Genomic DNA, 16,655 nt, shown 5'->3' with positions numbered 1-16,655 from the left:
ACACTGACCTAGAGGAAAACCAGAATCATGTAATGATTGAGTGTTGCATTGGGACTCAAGGAGACCAGGTTTTGAATCCCCTCTCAGCCCTGGAAACCCACAGTGACTGTTGGCATGTGTTACTCTTTCAGTCTTAGAGGGAGGCAATAACAAATTTCTTCAAAATAAATCTTGTCAAGGAAACTCTGTGATAGGGTCACAGAGTCAGAGTTAACTTGAAGGCACGTAATCATAGAATCATATAATAGTAGAGTTGGAAGAGACCTCATGGGCCATCTAGTCCAACTCCCTGCCAAGAAGCAGGAAATCGCATTCAAAGCACCCCCGACAGATGGCCATCCAGCCTCTGCTTAAAAGCCTCCAAAGAAGGAGCCTCCACAACAGTCCAGGGCAGAGAGTTCCACTGCCGAACAGCCCTCACTGTGAGGAAGTTCTTCCTGATGTTCAGGTGGAATCTCCTTTCCTGTAGTTTGAAGCCATTGTTCTGCGTCCTAGTCTGCAGGGCAGCAGAAAACAAGCTTGCTCCCTCCTCCCTATGACTTCCCTTCACGTATTTGTACATTGCTATCATGTCTCTTCTGAGCCTTCTCTTCTGCAGGCTAAACATGCCTAGTTCTTTAAGCCGCTCCTCATAGGGCTTATTCTCCAGACCCTTGATCATTTTAGTTGCCCTCCTCTGGACGCTTTCCAGCTTGTCAACATCTCCCTTCAATTGCGGTGCCCAGAATTGGACACAGTATTCCAGGTGTGGCCTAACCAAGGCAGAATAGAGGGGTAGCATGACTTCTCTGGATCTAGATGATATACCCCTATTTATGCAGGCCAGAATCCCATTGGCTTTTTTCGCCGCCGCATCACATTGTAGGCTCATGTTTAACTTGTTGTCCACGAGGACTCCAAGATCTTTTTCGCACACACTGCTGTTGAGCCAGGCGTCCCCCATTCTGTATCTTTGAATTCCATTTTTTCTGCCAAAGTGAAGTATCTTGCATTTGTCCCTGTTGAACTTCATTTTGTTAGTTTCGGCCCATCTCTCAAGTCTGCGAAGATCGTTTTGAATTCTGCTCCTGTCTTCTGGAGTGTTGGCTATCCCTCCCAGTTTGGTGTCATCTGCAAACTTGATGATCATGCCTTCTAACCCTTCGTTAAAAGCGGCAGAAGAAGATGGAGAGTCATCTGAGTGTGTCTCAGTGAAAAAAGCCTCCATGGATAGATTAATGAGGAAGATTGCTTTTTTATTTTCTTGTTTCTTTCTTCCTTGGAGCAAATGAGAGTGTTTGTTTCTTAGATTCCTTATTCTTTCTTGGAAGAAACCTGGGTCACACCAATGGAGACTTCAGAGAAATAGGATTGCTTTAGTAATTTTTTAAGATTATATGGAAGGTTGTGGTGGCCTCCACAGAAACTATTAACTATTTTTTTTGGGGGGGGGGGGGCACAAAAACATCTTTAGAGAATACAAATTGGCCACACTAGTTCAAGACATTCTTTGAGACCACCTGGAAAACTTTCTTTGCGGAGGGAACAAAATATGTTATTCCCAGAAGACATGGCCTATCCAATAGGCTCTCCTCCTTCCAGTCAAATACAAATATAAGCCTTAAATCTAACATTGTAAGGAGACAGGAGACTCTCACTTGTTTTGGCTCAAGCGAAGCAAGTGGCCTCACCCCATTGTCACCTTAACAATTCCTTGGTTATTTTCTTAGAGTTTCCATCAGATGCTTAAAGCCCTAACTAGACCACTTTTTGAATCTCTTTGGAGTCTTTTCTTTTAGTTTAATGTTTTTGTCACAGGGAGAGTGTAAAAAAATCCAAAGCCTTGTTGGTCTGAAACCATCTCTGTATATTGCCCAGGGAAACAGGCACATATGTCTTAGGGTTCACTCCCAACTACTTTCTCCATCAGTTCGAGAAAGTTGTCCTTTTTCCTTTATCCCAGTCTCTCTGATCCCTCTGAGAAGTTATGTTGCAAACAAGATGTTCACAAGGCATTCAAAATGTATACCACAAAGAAAAAAAGTTTAGAAATTCAGATTCTCTCTTTTTAGGATAGATAACATTTAAGTTCATGTTAACTTGCATTACTTGGTTCTGTGATACTTACACTCAGGTCTGTAGACTTCAAAGGAAAATAACACTGGGTTAGCAAATGTTATTTTCTACTTAAAGTCCAATCGCTGGGATATGTAAAGCCACTTCTACAGCCATCTATAAGCCATTATTATACAGGCTTCATGAGTCAGTAAAAGTCAGAAACAAAACTAGGCATATCACCAATGGGCATTTAAATTCTTAGCTAACTTCTCAGAGGTGTTCCCCTATTACCTCTCCCTCCCCTGGGTACTTGCTGTTGGGTCACCCTTCAGCCTGTGATCCAAGTTTGGCTACAGTCAGAATTGGAGGAGGAACCAGCTGGAACTCGCATTCATTGGTAATCACATGGCCTTGCCTCTCCTGGGCAGCAAAAGGAGCACAACCTGCACTGCTAGATGTTTCCCTTGGACGTCCAGAGGTACTTTGTGAGTACCACTGTAATCTTTCACCAAGATGGTACTTAAACCAGGTAGGAGTAATAAAACTGAAATAAAAGTGCAGTTAACTTTAAAATATAATAAAAAAACACCTGGATATACTCTTGACAGTAGTTGGATACAGATTTAGATTTCCCTTAGTAATATTAACAGACAAGATAAAGAGAAAGGCGACAGCAGAAGGACTACATATGCCTCACTGAATTCTGAAACACACTGACAAGCACATTGGATGGTATATTTGCTATGGGGCCTCATCACACTTGATAATTTTCCCACTTCAATCCACTTTAAATGCTATGGCTGCCTCCTGCAGAATTCTGGGGCTTGTAGTTTAAGGAGGCCCGTGGCTTCTCTGGATGAGCAGCTTAAGACCCCTCCCTAAACTAAAAAAACTAGAATTCTGCAGAAGGCAGTCACAGCATAATTCTGGGGTTTATAGATTAGGGAGGAGCCTTTAAACTGCTCATCCAGAGAGGCTCTGGGCCTCTGCCCTGGGCCCCTCCCTAAACAGTCAGAATTGGAGGAGGAAGAACCAACTGGAACTCGCATTCATTGATAATCAAATGGCCATGCCAAAATTCTGCAGGAGGCAGTCACAGCATTTAAAGTGGATTGAAGTGGAAAAATGCTTAAGTGTGATGAGGCCCATGGTCCCAGCTTAAACCTTTACTATTAAGTGTAGAGCTTAATTATATCAGTTGCTTGTTGATTGCTTGGCTTTTTGTATCTTCAAAACATTTCTGTGTCTAGTATCAAAATGAAATCTAGGATATTAAATTATGATTTTAATACTGAATATACAATTCCTTATCCCCCCCCCCTCCAAATTCATCTTCTTTAGACCGGACAGGAACATGAACTTATAGAAAGCATGCCTCTGCTTGAATGGTTTGCTAACAACTACAAGAAGTTTGGAGCCACGTTGGAAATTGTGACAGACAAGTCACAGGAAGGATCCCAGTTTGTGAAAGGATTTGGAGGAATTGGAGGTAAATGGAAAGGGGAAGTGACAATGTATTCATAACTGGCATGGTGGTAGGGGAAAACTTGGTCCAAAAGGACAGGAAGCATGTGGTAATAGAAACTGAACACAGAGCATGATCACCATCATTTTAGCTTCTCTCTCCCCCTGCAAAAAAGCTTACTTACATGGATTTTTATAGCTGCAAAACATGGTACATTGTACTGTTGTCTTTAAAGTACAGTGTTTCCTCACTTATCGCGGGGGTTACGTTCCAGGACCACCCACAATAAGTGAAAATCCGCGAAGTACGGACTCTATTTTAATATTTATACATTATTTTAGTACTTATACATTATTTTAAGTCTTTATCAACCAATCGTGTGTTGATGAATTGCCTCCTCCTCATCCTGTTGCCGCTTGGGCTCCTTTTCTCTCCCTTCGGCTTCTCCTTCCTCCCTTCCTTAGGCTGTAAATTATAATTTTCATGATTTATAATATTCTTTTAGAGTTTATTGAAAAACCGTGAAAAGTGAACCGCGAAGTAGTGAGGGAACACTGTAGTTTTTAATGTAGTAGACCTGGTAACACAATGGTGATTTCATTCACATGGAAGGAACTATGGTATAGTTTTATAAAATGGTGCACCTTACATTGTGTAATATTAGCAAGAGAAGCATTTTACTGGAACTCATTACTCTTCTTGTGTAATATAGAGAAGAACATTCACAATAGTTCGTCCTATAATTTGATTCCTATATTTAGTGATTTCATTTCCTGAAATATTTTTCAGTCACCTCTTTCCTAAATTCCACATCTTAGATATCCATTTATCATGAATTAAAAAAATCATGTCTGTAGTTAATTCATATACTGTTATCAATGCAAAAACTCGGCCACCTTTGGATATTTACTTATGACTTCCTTGGTAGCCCCCAGTGGGTTCTGGGGTAGAAATATTTTCCTGTACCCCTGCCATGCATTATCAACTTCTTTATAGAGGAACAGGTATAGAAAGCAATGAATGGGGTGGGATAAAGCAGATATAGGCATTTCATTATGCACAGGAAGTCATCCAAAAGTGGGAAGGATCACCATGAACATTTAAGATACGATTGTCTGTCTGATTAATGGAAGTCTTAGTTTAGTAGCTTCATAAGACACTGGCTGGCAACTAGTCTAGAAAAGAGGGACTCTATTATTGTTAGTAGGGATAGACATATACTAATTGCTTTATACGGCTTCCTTCTACACATGAACTTGCTTGATCATCTTTAAAATACAACCCAGAATTGCTTCTCTCATCACATTTGAATGTGACCATTGCTTGTCTGTGCAGGCTGGGCTAACTCCCTAGCACTTCTTTCCTTGGCCTCGTCAGTTAAATACCTCGGCTTTTTGAAGAATTTAGATGTTTGTTGAAATATCTGTGGAGAGGAAATGTATGCACATTGGGGCAACAAGGAAGTGGTTTCAGGCATAAGCGAGTTTCCTATTAATGGCAAGTGTTTGTAATGTCTTCCTTTTCAATCTTTATTTCCAAAGGTATCTTGCGGTACCGAGTAGATTTCCAGGGAATGGAATACCAAGGAGGAGACGATGAATTTTTTGACCTTGATGACTACTAGGTAGTCGACCTGGGTCTGGCAAAACGTGCCTCACCCCTCCAGCATCCAACCCAAGGAGAAAACTCACGATGGAAAACAAAACAGATCCCTGCCTTAGAATTGGAGTTATTTCCAGAACTTTATCCAGAACACCAGGTTTAAAAAAAAAGAGAAAAGAAAAAAAAAGAAGCAAACCCTACTGATTTGTCATAGTGTCAGTACAGCAGCAATCTACTGAGTTTCTATAATGCCATTTTGGACTAATTTAAAAAGAAAATCCCAATTTTTACTTTTACTCAATGGTAAAATTAGTTGCTCTTGTATTTTATGAAAATGATTTTTTTAACCTTCATGCTACATTAACTGCTGTCAACTTTCATTTGGAAGAATTAATGGAATTATATTGGTTTGTTTCTTTATTTTGATTGGAGGCAATTTATTGCTGCATTTTGCAGTGACATGACCCATTTACATGGCGTTCTTGGCTTAGACTGCAGAAGAAGAACCTTAGGGAGATATTGTTCCCATTGTTCTCAGTCTACAATGGTGGAAATAAAAGGACTCGAACTTTATGGCATGCCAGCTTGAAAGGTGTGACTTGCAAATTCAGTCAGTCTGGGAAGTCCACCATTTCATTCTTAGACTGCAAAAGCACTGCTTGTATCAATCAGGAAGTATGTATCATTAATGGCAATCCAAATGCCAGGGTCTCCGCAAGCTTGATTGGGATAATTAGTTGTGTGGCCTTCACTCTTCCCTCTTGTCAGTCAATAAACAGTTTCCACAAGCAAGCTAATACTACTTATGCTTGGTTCTATTATTTACTAGGGTTTGGGGTTTTTGTTTTAGTTTTGCTTGGGGACTGTATACGCTGCCTTGGTGGATCAACATCAACAGTTTTGCAAACTGCTTTAAATGAAAGTAGAGAGCAAAATCCAACTGATGGAAACCTTGGCACTGACAGATGTGAAGCTACGGTAGGCATTAGCAAGGTTTTTTAGAAGCTTGGTGCCAAAGGTTCACATTCAACACTGTGGCATTGTTGTGCAAGGCAGAGAGCTCCCTTTCCTGCATTCCCCTGGGACTGGCTGATTTCTTTCCTAAAGGATACTCTGATATTTTAGTGCCTAGCTCTGTTCACCTTTTCCTCTCCTCTTCATTGTATTGGTCAGAAGCTCCCCAACTTGCAAGATTTGCATATCGTTCCGGTTATCCTGTCTCACTTGAATTGAAGGGAGTTTGTCTTAATTAAGCCTTCCTCATTGCAGTGTATACTTTAAAGCGGTCCAAAATGACTTTCTGTCGATGTGAGCAATAGAATTTGTATCTTTTTATAACTCCGCAAACAGACAGTGTGTGTGATTGTCCACAATGTTCACATTGGGTGAAATTCCTTATAGAAGCCCGTTGTCTGTCTTGGGATGCAACCTGATTTATAGAACGCCTGATCACAAGCATCCATGTGCTCTCCAAAGCAGTACACTTTGATTTTGCCACTGTAAATGGGTCTGCTATGACATGACAAGAGCAGAAGAAAATTGGGTGTAAATTTACATTTTTGAATATACTGCTTGTTTCACATTTAGGGTATGCGGCTCCTCTTTTTTTTGTAGTTTATTTTTACTATTTAAGTTTGGAAATGATGCCAAATTTTTGTATCTCTTTAATCAATCAATGTGTTATCTCTGGTGATATATATTGCATTATATATTGATGTGTGTATCAATATATACTGATATGTATTACACTTACACAAACACATTAAAAGGGTGAGAATCCTAGCCTTTTTGCATACTACTTAGCCTCTTCAGAGAGCTCCCAAGCAGTGATATCTTGGTGTTGTGATGTACAGAAAATGGAGAAGAGTATTAAACCATATTTAAGAATATATGCTGGATTCCTGATTTTATTTGTGGAAATGATTCACCATTGTTACTGCTGCTCAGGAAATGACTGGACTAAAGGAACGTTCTGGGTCTGGCACCTAATCCTATTTATTTATTTACTTAAGTCTGACTTTCATTGAAGGAGTTCAATTTAGTATACATTGCTCTCCTCTCTGCATCAAGGGAGTCAGACTGAGACAGGATGGATGGCCTACACTCACTAAGTTTTCATGACCCCAAATCCAGCCAAACAGTCAAGCTACCATACCATGGTGGCTTTCCACCCTGTTAATATTTGCCAGTACTGTGTTCAAGTATTGGTATGTGGCTTGGTATGAAATTTTAACACCATAAAACTGATTAAAATTTCATGTTTCCCAAAGAGGTACTTCAGTTGCTCAATCCTCCCAATGACATATATCACAATTTTAAATCATCAATCAGACAAAATGTGCCCTGTACCATAAAGGCATATACCACAGTCAGTTTTGCCAGTTTTTCAAGTTGCTGCCACTGCTAACAACTTTTTCATGAAATCTATCTCAAGAATAGGACCCATAGCCTTTACTGCAATGTTTCCCATTAGTTTCTCTAATCATTACTGTTGTGTTTTCTAGGTCATGTTGACAAACAATTTTCAGATGCTCTGCTTGATAGTAATTTGATAGAGAATAGTGGCAGCATTTGTTCACAGCCATGAAAATCAACTTAGATCATTTGACTGTAAACAATTACCCCCATCAGTGATTTCCTAAATACCAAATTCTGTACCACACACATTTACTGCATGCATAATTTGGGCTCCCAAATTGGAAAAAACTTTTCATGTAACTCTTGAGCTTCCTTTTCCACATAATTGAGGATCTGCAATTAGAGATGCAGATAGTTCAGTCTCATTTTGGGATTCTTTTCTGGCCCTCTCTGGATTCTTGAGGTAGGAGGCACCGTGCCGTTGGTAGTAAAGTACAGAAGACATAATAATGGGTCATGGCATATGCCTTGGGATACAAAACGTGACTGGAAGATGACCCTGGAGATAAGAGGCTGAACAAGTGACCCCTTGATGTGGGAGCCTCAGGTGCATGAGTCAAAATACCTGTGTGAAAGAGGTGAGTCAGAATTGAGAATATCTGTTCAAAGACCCAAGGTGGGATTGGCAGCATGGTTACTGAATTACTCATGTTCTGCTCTGCTGACTTCAGGGCATGTGAAGACAGGATCTTGTACTACCAGTCATCCCCTTTTCTCCTGCCTTTACAGAAGGAATTTCAGTATCTGCTGAGATATCTTTTGATTCCATTCATGATTTGGGTAAGCCATAGGTAGGCATTTGTGTCATTAATTGGGACAATATTCTACCTCAACATCTTAGATAATTTGTGAACACATACCTATCCCTAACAGCCTTACAAATCAATTAAAATAAAACCAACCTGGACAGAAATGGAAGTGTGTGGCAAGAACCTGTCAAAATTGTTCCCCATGTTTCTTTAAAGGTGTTGGGAGATGAAAACAAAATGCTAAATGGGGATGGAGTATGAGTTCTTTAATTCTTCCATTGGGGTACAATGTAATCGCCCATCATAGCCCATCCCAATAAGGCTACGGAACAATGTTTATTAAATTAACGGAACCCTGAAAAGAAGTGGAACGGGGCTGGCCTTTTAGAAGAAATATGTGGGAAGGGACCTAAGATCAAAGGCTGGTGGTTATTTGTGTCTGCATTTTTCAACCCTTGAAAGCTCATTTTCCATTGTCCTCATCTTGGGAAGATGCACCCCAGCCCAATAGCTGTTCTTCTATCCAGAAAGTGATGATTTGATTACAGACTGAATCTGGTTAGAATTTTAGAGGCTGATTCTACCATTACAGTAAGAGGTAATTGTGTTCACAGTCGGCAAGGAGACTATTTTCAAGAAAAATTGAGAAAAGGACTGCCTGGCAGACAGTCACCAGATTACTATCTTTTCCCCAAGACTAGAACTCAAGTTAATTTACAGATTAAAAATAAACAAAACTAAAATCATAAATAGATAAAAAATCTAAGATGTAACATAATGAAACTTTAGAATTAAAATTATACAAAACATTGATTTTTTTAAAACACGAAAACAACAGTAGTAAAGCAGAAAATACTTATGGTGGAGCCCCAGTATCTGCTTGGGTTTGGGTGCGCCCCCCGCCCCATCTATATATATAAAAATGTAATGTACATAATTAGGACTGAGTTAACAAAACCACTGGACCAAATGACCCCAAGGTTGGCCACAATACACTAACACATCCAAAGTATGTCCTTCACTCACCCCCCCCCCCCCGCCAAAAAAACCCCAATTGTCCTATATCTATTTTTCACTTTCCCCCCCCCCCTTCCTTTTTGGCCGGAATGGTATGCTCCCCTCTTTTCCCTTCACTCTCTGCACTTGCCCTGAGGGAGGCAATTGTATTTACAACTGACGGGAGCCTGGCAGGTGGAGAAGAGCAGGTAGAGAGAGAGCCAGCTGCCAGGGCTGCTGTTCTTGGGAGAGGCTTCCCTCCCTCCTCACACATACAGTTTTCCCCCAGGCTGCCAGTCAGAAGGGTAAGCTCCACCCCCTTTAGGCCCCACCCCCTTCATTTCATAGCAACCCCCTCAGCCAAAGTGGCGCCCAGGGAACAGTCAGGGTTCACTTAGGCCTCTTCCACACTGCTTATAAAATACAGATTATCTGATTTGAACTGGATTATATCACAGTGTAGACTCAAGGCCCTTCCACACAGCTATAAAACCCAGAATGCCAAGGCACATAATCCACAGTATCTGCTTTGAACTGGATTATCTTGAGTCCACACTGCCATATAATCAAATTCAGTATGGATTTTATACAGCTGTGTAGAAGCAGCCTCATATAATCCAGTTCTAAGCAGATGATATAAGATTATAAATATCATATATAATAATTACTGTGGTATAATAATACAGGGAGGAAGCAGCCAGGCTTTGAAGCTGCAAGGCCATTAAATGCTAATCAAGGTGACTAAGTGTAGCATTCATACTTGCTGCACCGAGACGATTCATTGCTATTCAACCTGGCCAACCAAAGACTCCACAAGGTAGAAAGTGGACAGGCTTTAAAGCTGCAAGACTATTCAGTGCTACTCCAGCTTGCCAAACAAGAATTCCCCTAAGTATAAAACAGCCAGGCATTGAAGCTGCAAGGCTATTAGGTGCAATTTAACCAGACCAACAAAGGATTAACCTTGGTAGAATATGGCCAGGCTTTGAAGCAGCGATACTACTCTGTACTATTGAAGCTTGACCAACCAAAGATCCCCTAGGTAGCAAGCAGACAGGCTTTGAAGCAGTGAGGCTATTCATTGCAATTCTAGCAGCCCAAAAAACCATCCCCCTAGAACGCAAGTACCCAGCCTTCTAAGCAGCAAGTCTAATCCATTGTATTCCAGCTCACTAAATGTGATGTCTCATGGGCCATGTAGTCCCGTTCCTAGTACTATTGTGGCAGACGAAGAGGAGAACTTGGGTTTCCCACCGATTCAGCCAGAATTGGAGCCCCTGCACCTGCAGGATGTTTGCCCTCAAGAAGTCAGCCAAACAAGCCTTGGGCAGAATTCTCCCCCGTTCTCTCGTAAGGATAATTATAATAGAGATAGAGGCGCTAGGGAGGCGAATCGCCGAAGCGCCAGAATCGCTGCCAGACAATTAGCTGATTAAGCCTGTTTCCCTTGGGAAATCTTAAGGAGTCATGCATCTGGACACAGTCTGGGTTTCACTTCTTGTTCCCCAGGGAAAGTGTTCCTTGGCGGGAAAACAAGATCCTATATAGGTGTTTACCCGCAAGGAGATCCTTGCAGAGTCAATTCGTCAGCTTCAGGAGTGAGATCGTGTGTGGACTACGCTATTCCAGTTCCTTGTTTCCAGGACCTCGCCACGGACCTTGTTCTTGCTTTTTGCTTCTTGTTGCCTCGTATCAAGTCTTGTTTGCCAAGAATCTAGTTTGTTTTCCAGCCTTGTTGTCAAGCTCCATTGGACTAAAGGACCCTGTCATTTCCCCACACTTGCTCGGCAAGTGTGTGTTTCGGTTATTGGATTATAACTTTGGACTCTAATTTCTCATATTGGACATTGATTTCCTGGACTATATTTGACCTTTCCTGAAAGGTCTACTTCTGAACTATATTCTTCACTTGTTTTTATTGACTTTATATATTCCTTTAATAAAGATATTAGATAGATTCTGGTCTCTGTGCGTGGTTATTGGTGCTCTGCAGCCTGGGCCTTGACACTAAACATGGATTCCCATAAGAAGAAAACGGCCAGGCTTTGAGGCTGCAAGGCTATTCACTGCTATTCCATCTGGCCAAAAAAGGATTCCCATAAGCTACAGCAACGTGTGGCCGGGCACAGCTAGTGCATACTAAAATCCTGGATATCAGAATCCCATTATATACAACAACATAGTAAAATAGTGTCCCTTGTATAAAATGGCAAATTTAAGGTTGGGATTTGGAGGAAGGGAATATTTTTTGAGTCATAGGTGGTTGAATACATGGATGAACAATCTGGATCAAAGATCCAATTATATGACAGAAGCAGTTCACAAACACTTGCTGGAAAAGAAAGCTTTTCAATAGACCACGAAAGGACAGCAATGTGGGATCCAGTTCAGCCTCCCTAGGAAGAGTCTCAGAGCAGCCATGGAGAAGCCCTCTTGGTTTTGAAGATCTTGAAATTTGGGCCTCAGCTCGAACTGAGGCCCAAATTTCTCTGTATTTCCTAAGCCTCGTATCCACCCCCTCTTGAATCTTTCTAGGCATGGCTGGGAAACGTGGTTCTTCGTGATCATGGACAAAACTCTATTATACATCAGCATAGCCAATAAGAATTGTAATCAAGCAATATCCTAAAGATTTAATCTTTCCCCAGTTCTGAGCTAGAGGAAGAGGCATTTAGAGAAAAGGTGGCTTCCTGGCTCTCTTTTCTTTCTTCCTCCAAAGACGTAACAAGAAATGTAAGTATTGTGATGTCATAATGGCAGCCTTATGATGGAAAACCTCTTGCTCAGTGGTCCTAAGACCTTTCTGAAGAAAGAGACCTTGTAAGAGGTAGATGTTTTGGCAATGAAGGCATGGTGGGTTGGGGTCTGTATGTGATCTCTAAAAAGCCTTGCCTGTTTCCCAGATGGGATGCCAATGCAGGAATTGTTCCTCAGAATATGGTAAGGGAGGCTGGATAATCTCATTGAACCTGTTGGAAAAGAAGATACTATTGAATATGTTGGTCTGGTGCCTTAAGTCCCTAGTAATCCAAAAGGTAGAGTTCTCTCATTGACTAAACAATTACACATGCCCTGATTTTTCCACTTGTGATTAGCTAAAGCCCCATTCATTTCAATATATCAGCTGTAGGAAATACCTCCGCCTGGATCTGATTTCCCTTGTGGGAGCATCCCAATATATTTCTACTGACCACTTGTGTGTGGCAGTAGGAGTCCCAAAAGAGGATACTTATATTATTTGATTGTTATAGATTTATTTATTTACATAAAACACTTTCTTCAAAGAGCAAGTGGTTATCAGTGGATTTCATATAAGATGGGGTCATGAGGCCGATGTCAATTTGAGATTGAATGTTAAAGCAGCAACCCTCTGTACTGATCCCTATCCCCTAATTAAATTCAGTCCTTTGGATCACTTATTTACTGTCTGGGCTAAAGTCCAGAGCAAATTCACTACTCTACAAACACAAAAGCGCCAGCCTCCATTGCTCGTAACTCATGGTGGCTCCCTCCAATGATACACTTTACCCTAAGGCAGGCTGGCTAGGGAGAGAGTGGTTTGTCTGAAAGTCTACGGTAGCCACTTATTAAAGAAGAACTAATAAACAATCAGAAATTAGGACAAACCATTATACCTGACAACAACAACAACAACAACAACAACAATAATAATAATAATGACCATTCATCATTCACTGCACCCTCGCAGTGATGTTGACCAGCTATATCTGCCTAGAAGATCAGGGGGCAGAGGACTCTTACAAGTCAAACAAGCAGTCAAAGAAGAAGAACATGCCCTGGCAGAATATGTAAAGCAAAGTGAAGAACCTGCTTTGATTGAAGTCAAAAATCAGAAACTCCTCAAAGCACAGCAGACAAAAAACCAGTACAAAAAAGCCACACTACAAACTAGAGCTGACAGCTGGCACAACAAAACATTGCATGAAAAGTTCCTTGACAAAATTGAAGGAAAAGCTGATAAAGAGAAGACCTGGCTCTGGCTCACGAATGGGACCCTGAAGAAGGAGACAGAAGGCCTGATCCTTGCAGCCCAGGAGCAAGCCATCAGAACAAATGCAAAAGGCCAAGATTGAAAAATCAGCTGTTGACCCAAAATGCAGACTGTGCAAGGAAACTGACGAAACCATTGATCATATCCTCAGCTGCTGTAAGAAAATTGCACAGACAGACTACAAACAGAAGCACAACTATGTGGCCCAAATGATTCATTGGAACTTATGCCTCAAGTACCACCTTCCAGCAGCAAAGAACTGGTGGGATCACAAACCTGCAAAAGTATTGGAAAATGAGCACGCAAAGATACTATGGGACTTCCGAATCCAGACTGACAAAGTTCTGGAACACAACACACCAGACATCACAGTTGTGGAAAAGAAAAAGGTTTGGATCATTGATGTCGCCATCCCAGGTGACAGTTGCATTGACGAAAAAATTGTTGGAAAGGTTTCTGTTTGCCTTTATTGCCAGGTGCATGGTAGCTACAATGGAGTGCTGCAGTGCACACAGCAGTATCTGCCAGGAATCCCCCATCATTCCTGTGGCACCCCAGTCCACTTTGGCAGCCTCATCTCCATTCCATCCTAAATTACTTTGACCATTTAGTAGCACCAACAGTATGCCTTGCTGTTGGTTCCCATTCTTACCTTTAATGAGCAAAAAACGCTAACAACTGCTCTCCCTTTGCCAGGGTCTGGAGAAGAGCCCGTAGAATCTATCAGCCTGCATTGCAGTGATGGAATGGATCAAGGGCCATGACTAGCAATCTAGGAGCAGCAGCTGGCAATGATGGAAGTTGATGGCTGTTTGAGAAAAAAAGTACTCTGCTAACTGTGCACTTGGCAGCCATTAAAGCTGATGGAAACCACTGGCTCCCTGGCAACTTGGGTACCAGCTTTTCTAGGTGAGTCTTTGTTCCTTGGATTGCTTCCTCTTTTTTCTAGAGGCATCCACCTACACTGAACCTAGAGCTCAGTCTAGAAAATTTCTTATTTTGAAAAGGGAGTTAATTAGAGTTCTAAGCCCTCCCTTAATTAGTGGTTCTTCTTTGTGAACTCAACTGGCACAGTTGAAGGTGTGAACATAGGGAAGCAGACAGTATCAGGAGCGCCACCTCCGCCAGTGGTCCTAGTGGATGAAGCTGGTAAGAATGAAGAAGTCAAGGCAGTATCCTAGTGTCGGGCTTCTTAAACTTTCCTACTTGGGTCTCCTTTTGGCATGAGAAATGTTTATGTGACCCTGGGTACATAGGTATATAAAATATGTATACAAATCAAACATTTACTCATAACAAATCAGCATTTATTTACAAGGCTGGCTAAACAAGCTGATTCCCCTTTTTAAGAAGTACTGCTGAAACATCTTCCAGAGTCCACTGTAAACACTGCACAACAGATTCATGTAAATGTCTAAAGCAGACACAAGGTGACATTCAGAAATAAATTAGTTGCCAAACTTTTTGTGACCCCAACACTGAACTAAAGGGACCACATTTGAGGGTGGGGCCAGTTTAAAAAGCAGTGCCTTCATGACCCCTACCAGACTGAGTGGACATAGGCAAGTGTGATTTTGCCATTTTATGTAAGGGACCCCATTTTCTATGCTATTTTATATAATGGAACTTGAACGTTCACAGATTTGGATGTACATTTTGATAAAGCAACCCCTAGTCGATACCAAGAGCCCACTGTGTGTGCCTTCAAGTTGCCTCTTGACCTGATACATACCTTAAAATCACACTAGAAAACCTAGAAAGGCCCCAAAACACATCCAGTGCTGGGATTATGGAGTTGTAGTCAACAATGGATCTTTCTCAAGAACTATTCTTTTTGGCTAATGTTTGGCATCCTATTTCTAATTTATTATAGGAACTCATGTTTTATAATGGTTTACTAAGTTACAATTTTATATTTAAACACGGTCAAATGATCCTTCTGTAGTAACAAATGGGCTTCCTTCCTTTTCTTGGTTGTTTTTTGTAAAGTAGCATTCATCGCTGCTGTTTCTATTTAGCATCATCCAGCCGTGCAATTGTGTTTGAGAAGCCACAAGAAAGCAGGGAATGATAGAGAAATCCTTCTAGTCTTGCCATTTTAAGAGGCTCATTTTCACATTGGTTTGCTTTTAACTTATTGCCCTTGCTTTTCGGAGAACTAAAATACCCCAGGCATATTGTCTGCAAAGTGGTGAATGAATTTTCAGTAGGGACAGTTGACACGATTATTACTCCTATGTACATAAAGGGATAGTGCCTAATCTGATGGATAGGAGAGAAAAGAGAGAATACAAAATATAGTAGAGTCTCAGTTATCCAACATTTGCTTATCCAATGTTCTGGACTATCCAACGCAGTCTGCCTCCCGCCCCGGCCACAGCTGTTTTTCTAGACAGCAAGAACTGAACTTTTTACGGATTTAATTTCTGACAATGTTGTTATTGTACGTTCATTTTATACAATTCTAGCTTTATTTGTAGTCAATTTGTTAGTAGCCAATGTTTTTGTAGTCAATGTTTTCAATAGATTGCGATGTTTTGGTGCTAAATTTGTAAATATAGTAAATTACTACATAACGTTACTGTGTATTGAACTGCTTTTTCTGTCGACTTGTTGTAAAACATGATGTTTTGGTGTTTAATTTGTAAAATCATAATTTGACATTTAAAAAGCTTTTCCTTAATCCCTCCTTATTATCCAACATTTTCGCTTATCCAACATTTTGCCGGCCCGTTTATGTTGGATAAGTGATACTCTACTGTAGTATGATCCCCACATCCAGAGGGGATACATTCCAGCACACACACTCCCCTGTGGATGCTTGAAATAGTAGATAACAGTGAGTCCTATATTTGACTATACTTAGGCTGGAAGCATGCCATAGAATCACACAGGAGGATGTTGAGAGGCCCACAAACACTTCCAGAGGCAGTGATATTTTTTTGAAAATGGATATTTCTTCACATGGGAGGCAGTTTACCTGTGGGATTCACTACCACAAGATGTGGTAGTGAATCACTGGTTCAGATGGTTTTGTTGTTGTTTATTCGCAACCTCATGGGCCAGCCCATGTCAGAGCTCCCTGTCAGCTGTCACCACCCCCAGCTCCTTCAAGGTCAAGCCAATCACTTCAAGCAGATATTTTAAAAGGAGATACTCTTTGAGAAGCTTGTTAAGGTGGCTATTTAAGTGCTATCTTCCCTTAGGGGGAAAAATACAAGAGCACCACAATTAAAAGGCACTGACCTAAATCCATTTGTTAATCCCAGATAGAGTAGACCAAATTAATCTATGGAATTTACTTAAGTGTTAATTTCCAATTCAGTGATTGATGTATTGGTCTAAATGGAAACTCGCAATTGGATTCAGGCTACTG

The 16,655-nt window shown here is 41.0% G+C and overlaps 1 protein-coding gene and 1 long non-coding RNA gene across 2 annotated transcripts in view; one reads left to right on the top strand and one right to left on the bottom strand.

The window, feature by feature from the left end:
• Positions 1-6,993, top strand: part of etf1 (eukaryotic translation termination factor 1) — a 41,312-nt gene extending 34,319 nt beyond the window's left edge. Inside the window, exons 10-11 of the mRNA XM_003215255.3 lie at positions 3,379-3,526; positions 5,044-6,993. Of these exons, the coding sequence (XP_003215303.3) occupies positions 3,379-3,526; positions 5,044-5,126 (231 nt within the window). The 3' untranslated portion in view covers positions 5,127-6,993. The remainder of the gene's footprint in view (positions 1-3,378; positions 3,527-5,043) is intronic.
• LOC134292604 (uncharacterized) overlaps positions 1-16,655 on the bottom strand; it is a 39,265-nt gene that overhangs the window by 6,566 nt on the left and 16,044 nt on the right. The gene's annotated exons all lie outside the window — the stretch shown is intronic.

This window comes from Anolis carolinensis, chromosome 1 (genome assembly GCF_035594765.1).
Source record: "Anolis carolinensis isolate JA03-04 chromosome 1, rAnoCar3.1.pri, whole genome shotgun sequence".
Taxonomy (NCBI): Eukaryota; Metazoa; Chordata; class Lepidosauria; order Squamata; family Dactyloidae; genus Anolis; species Anolis carolinensis.
The sequence above is the reverse complement of the archived record's forward strand: the minus strand, read 5'-3'. Positions and strand labels throughout refer to the sequence as shown.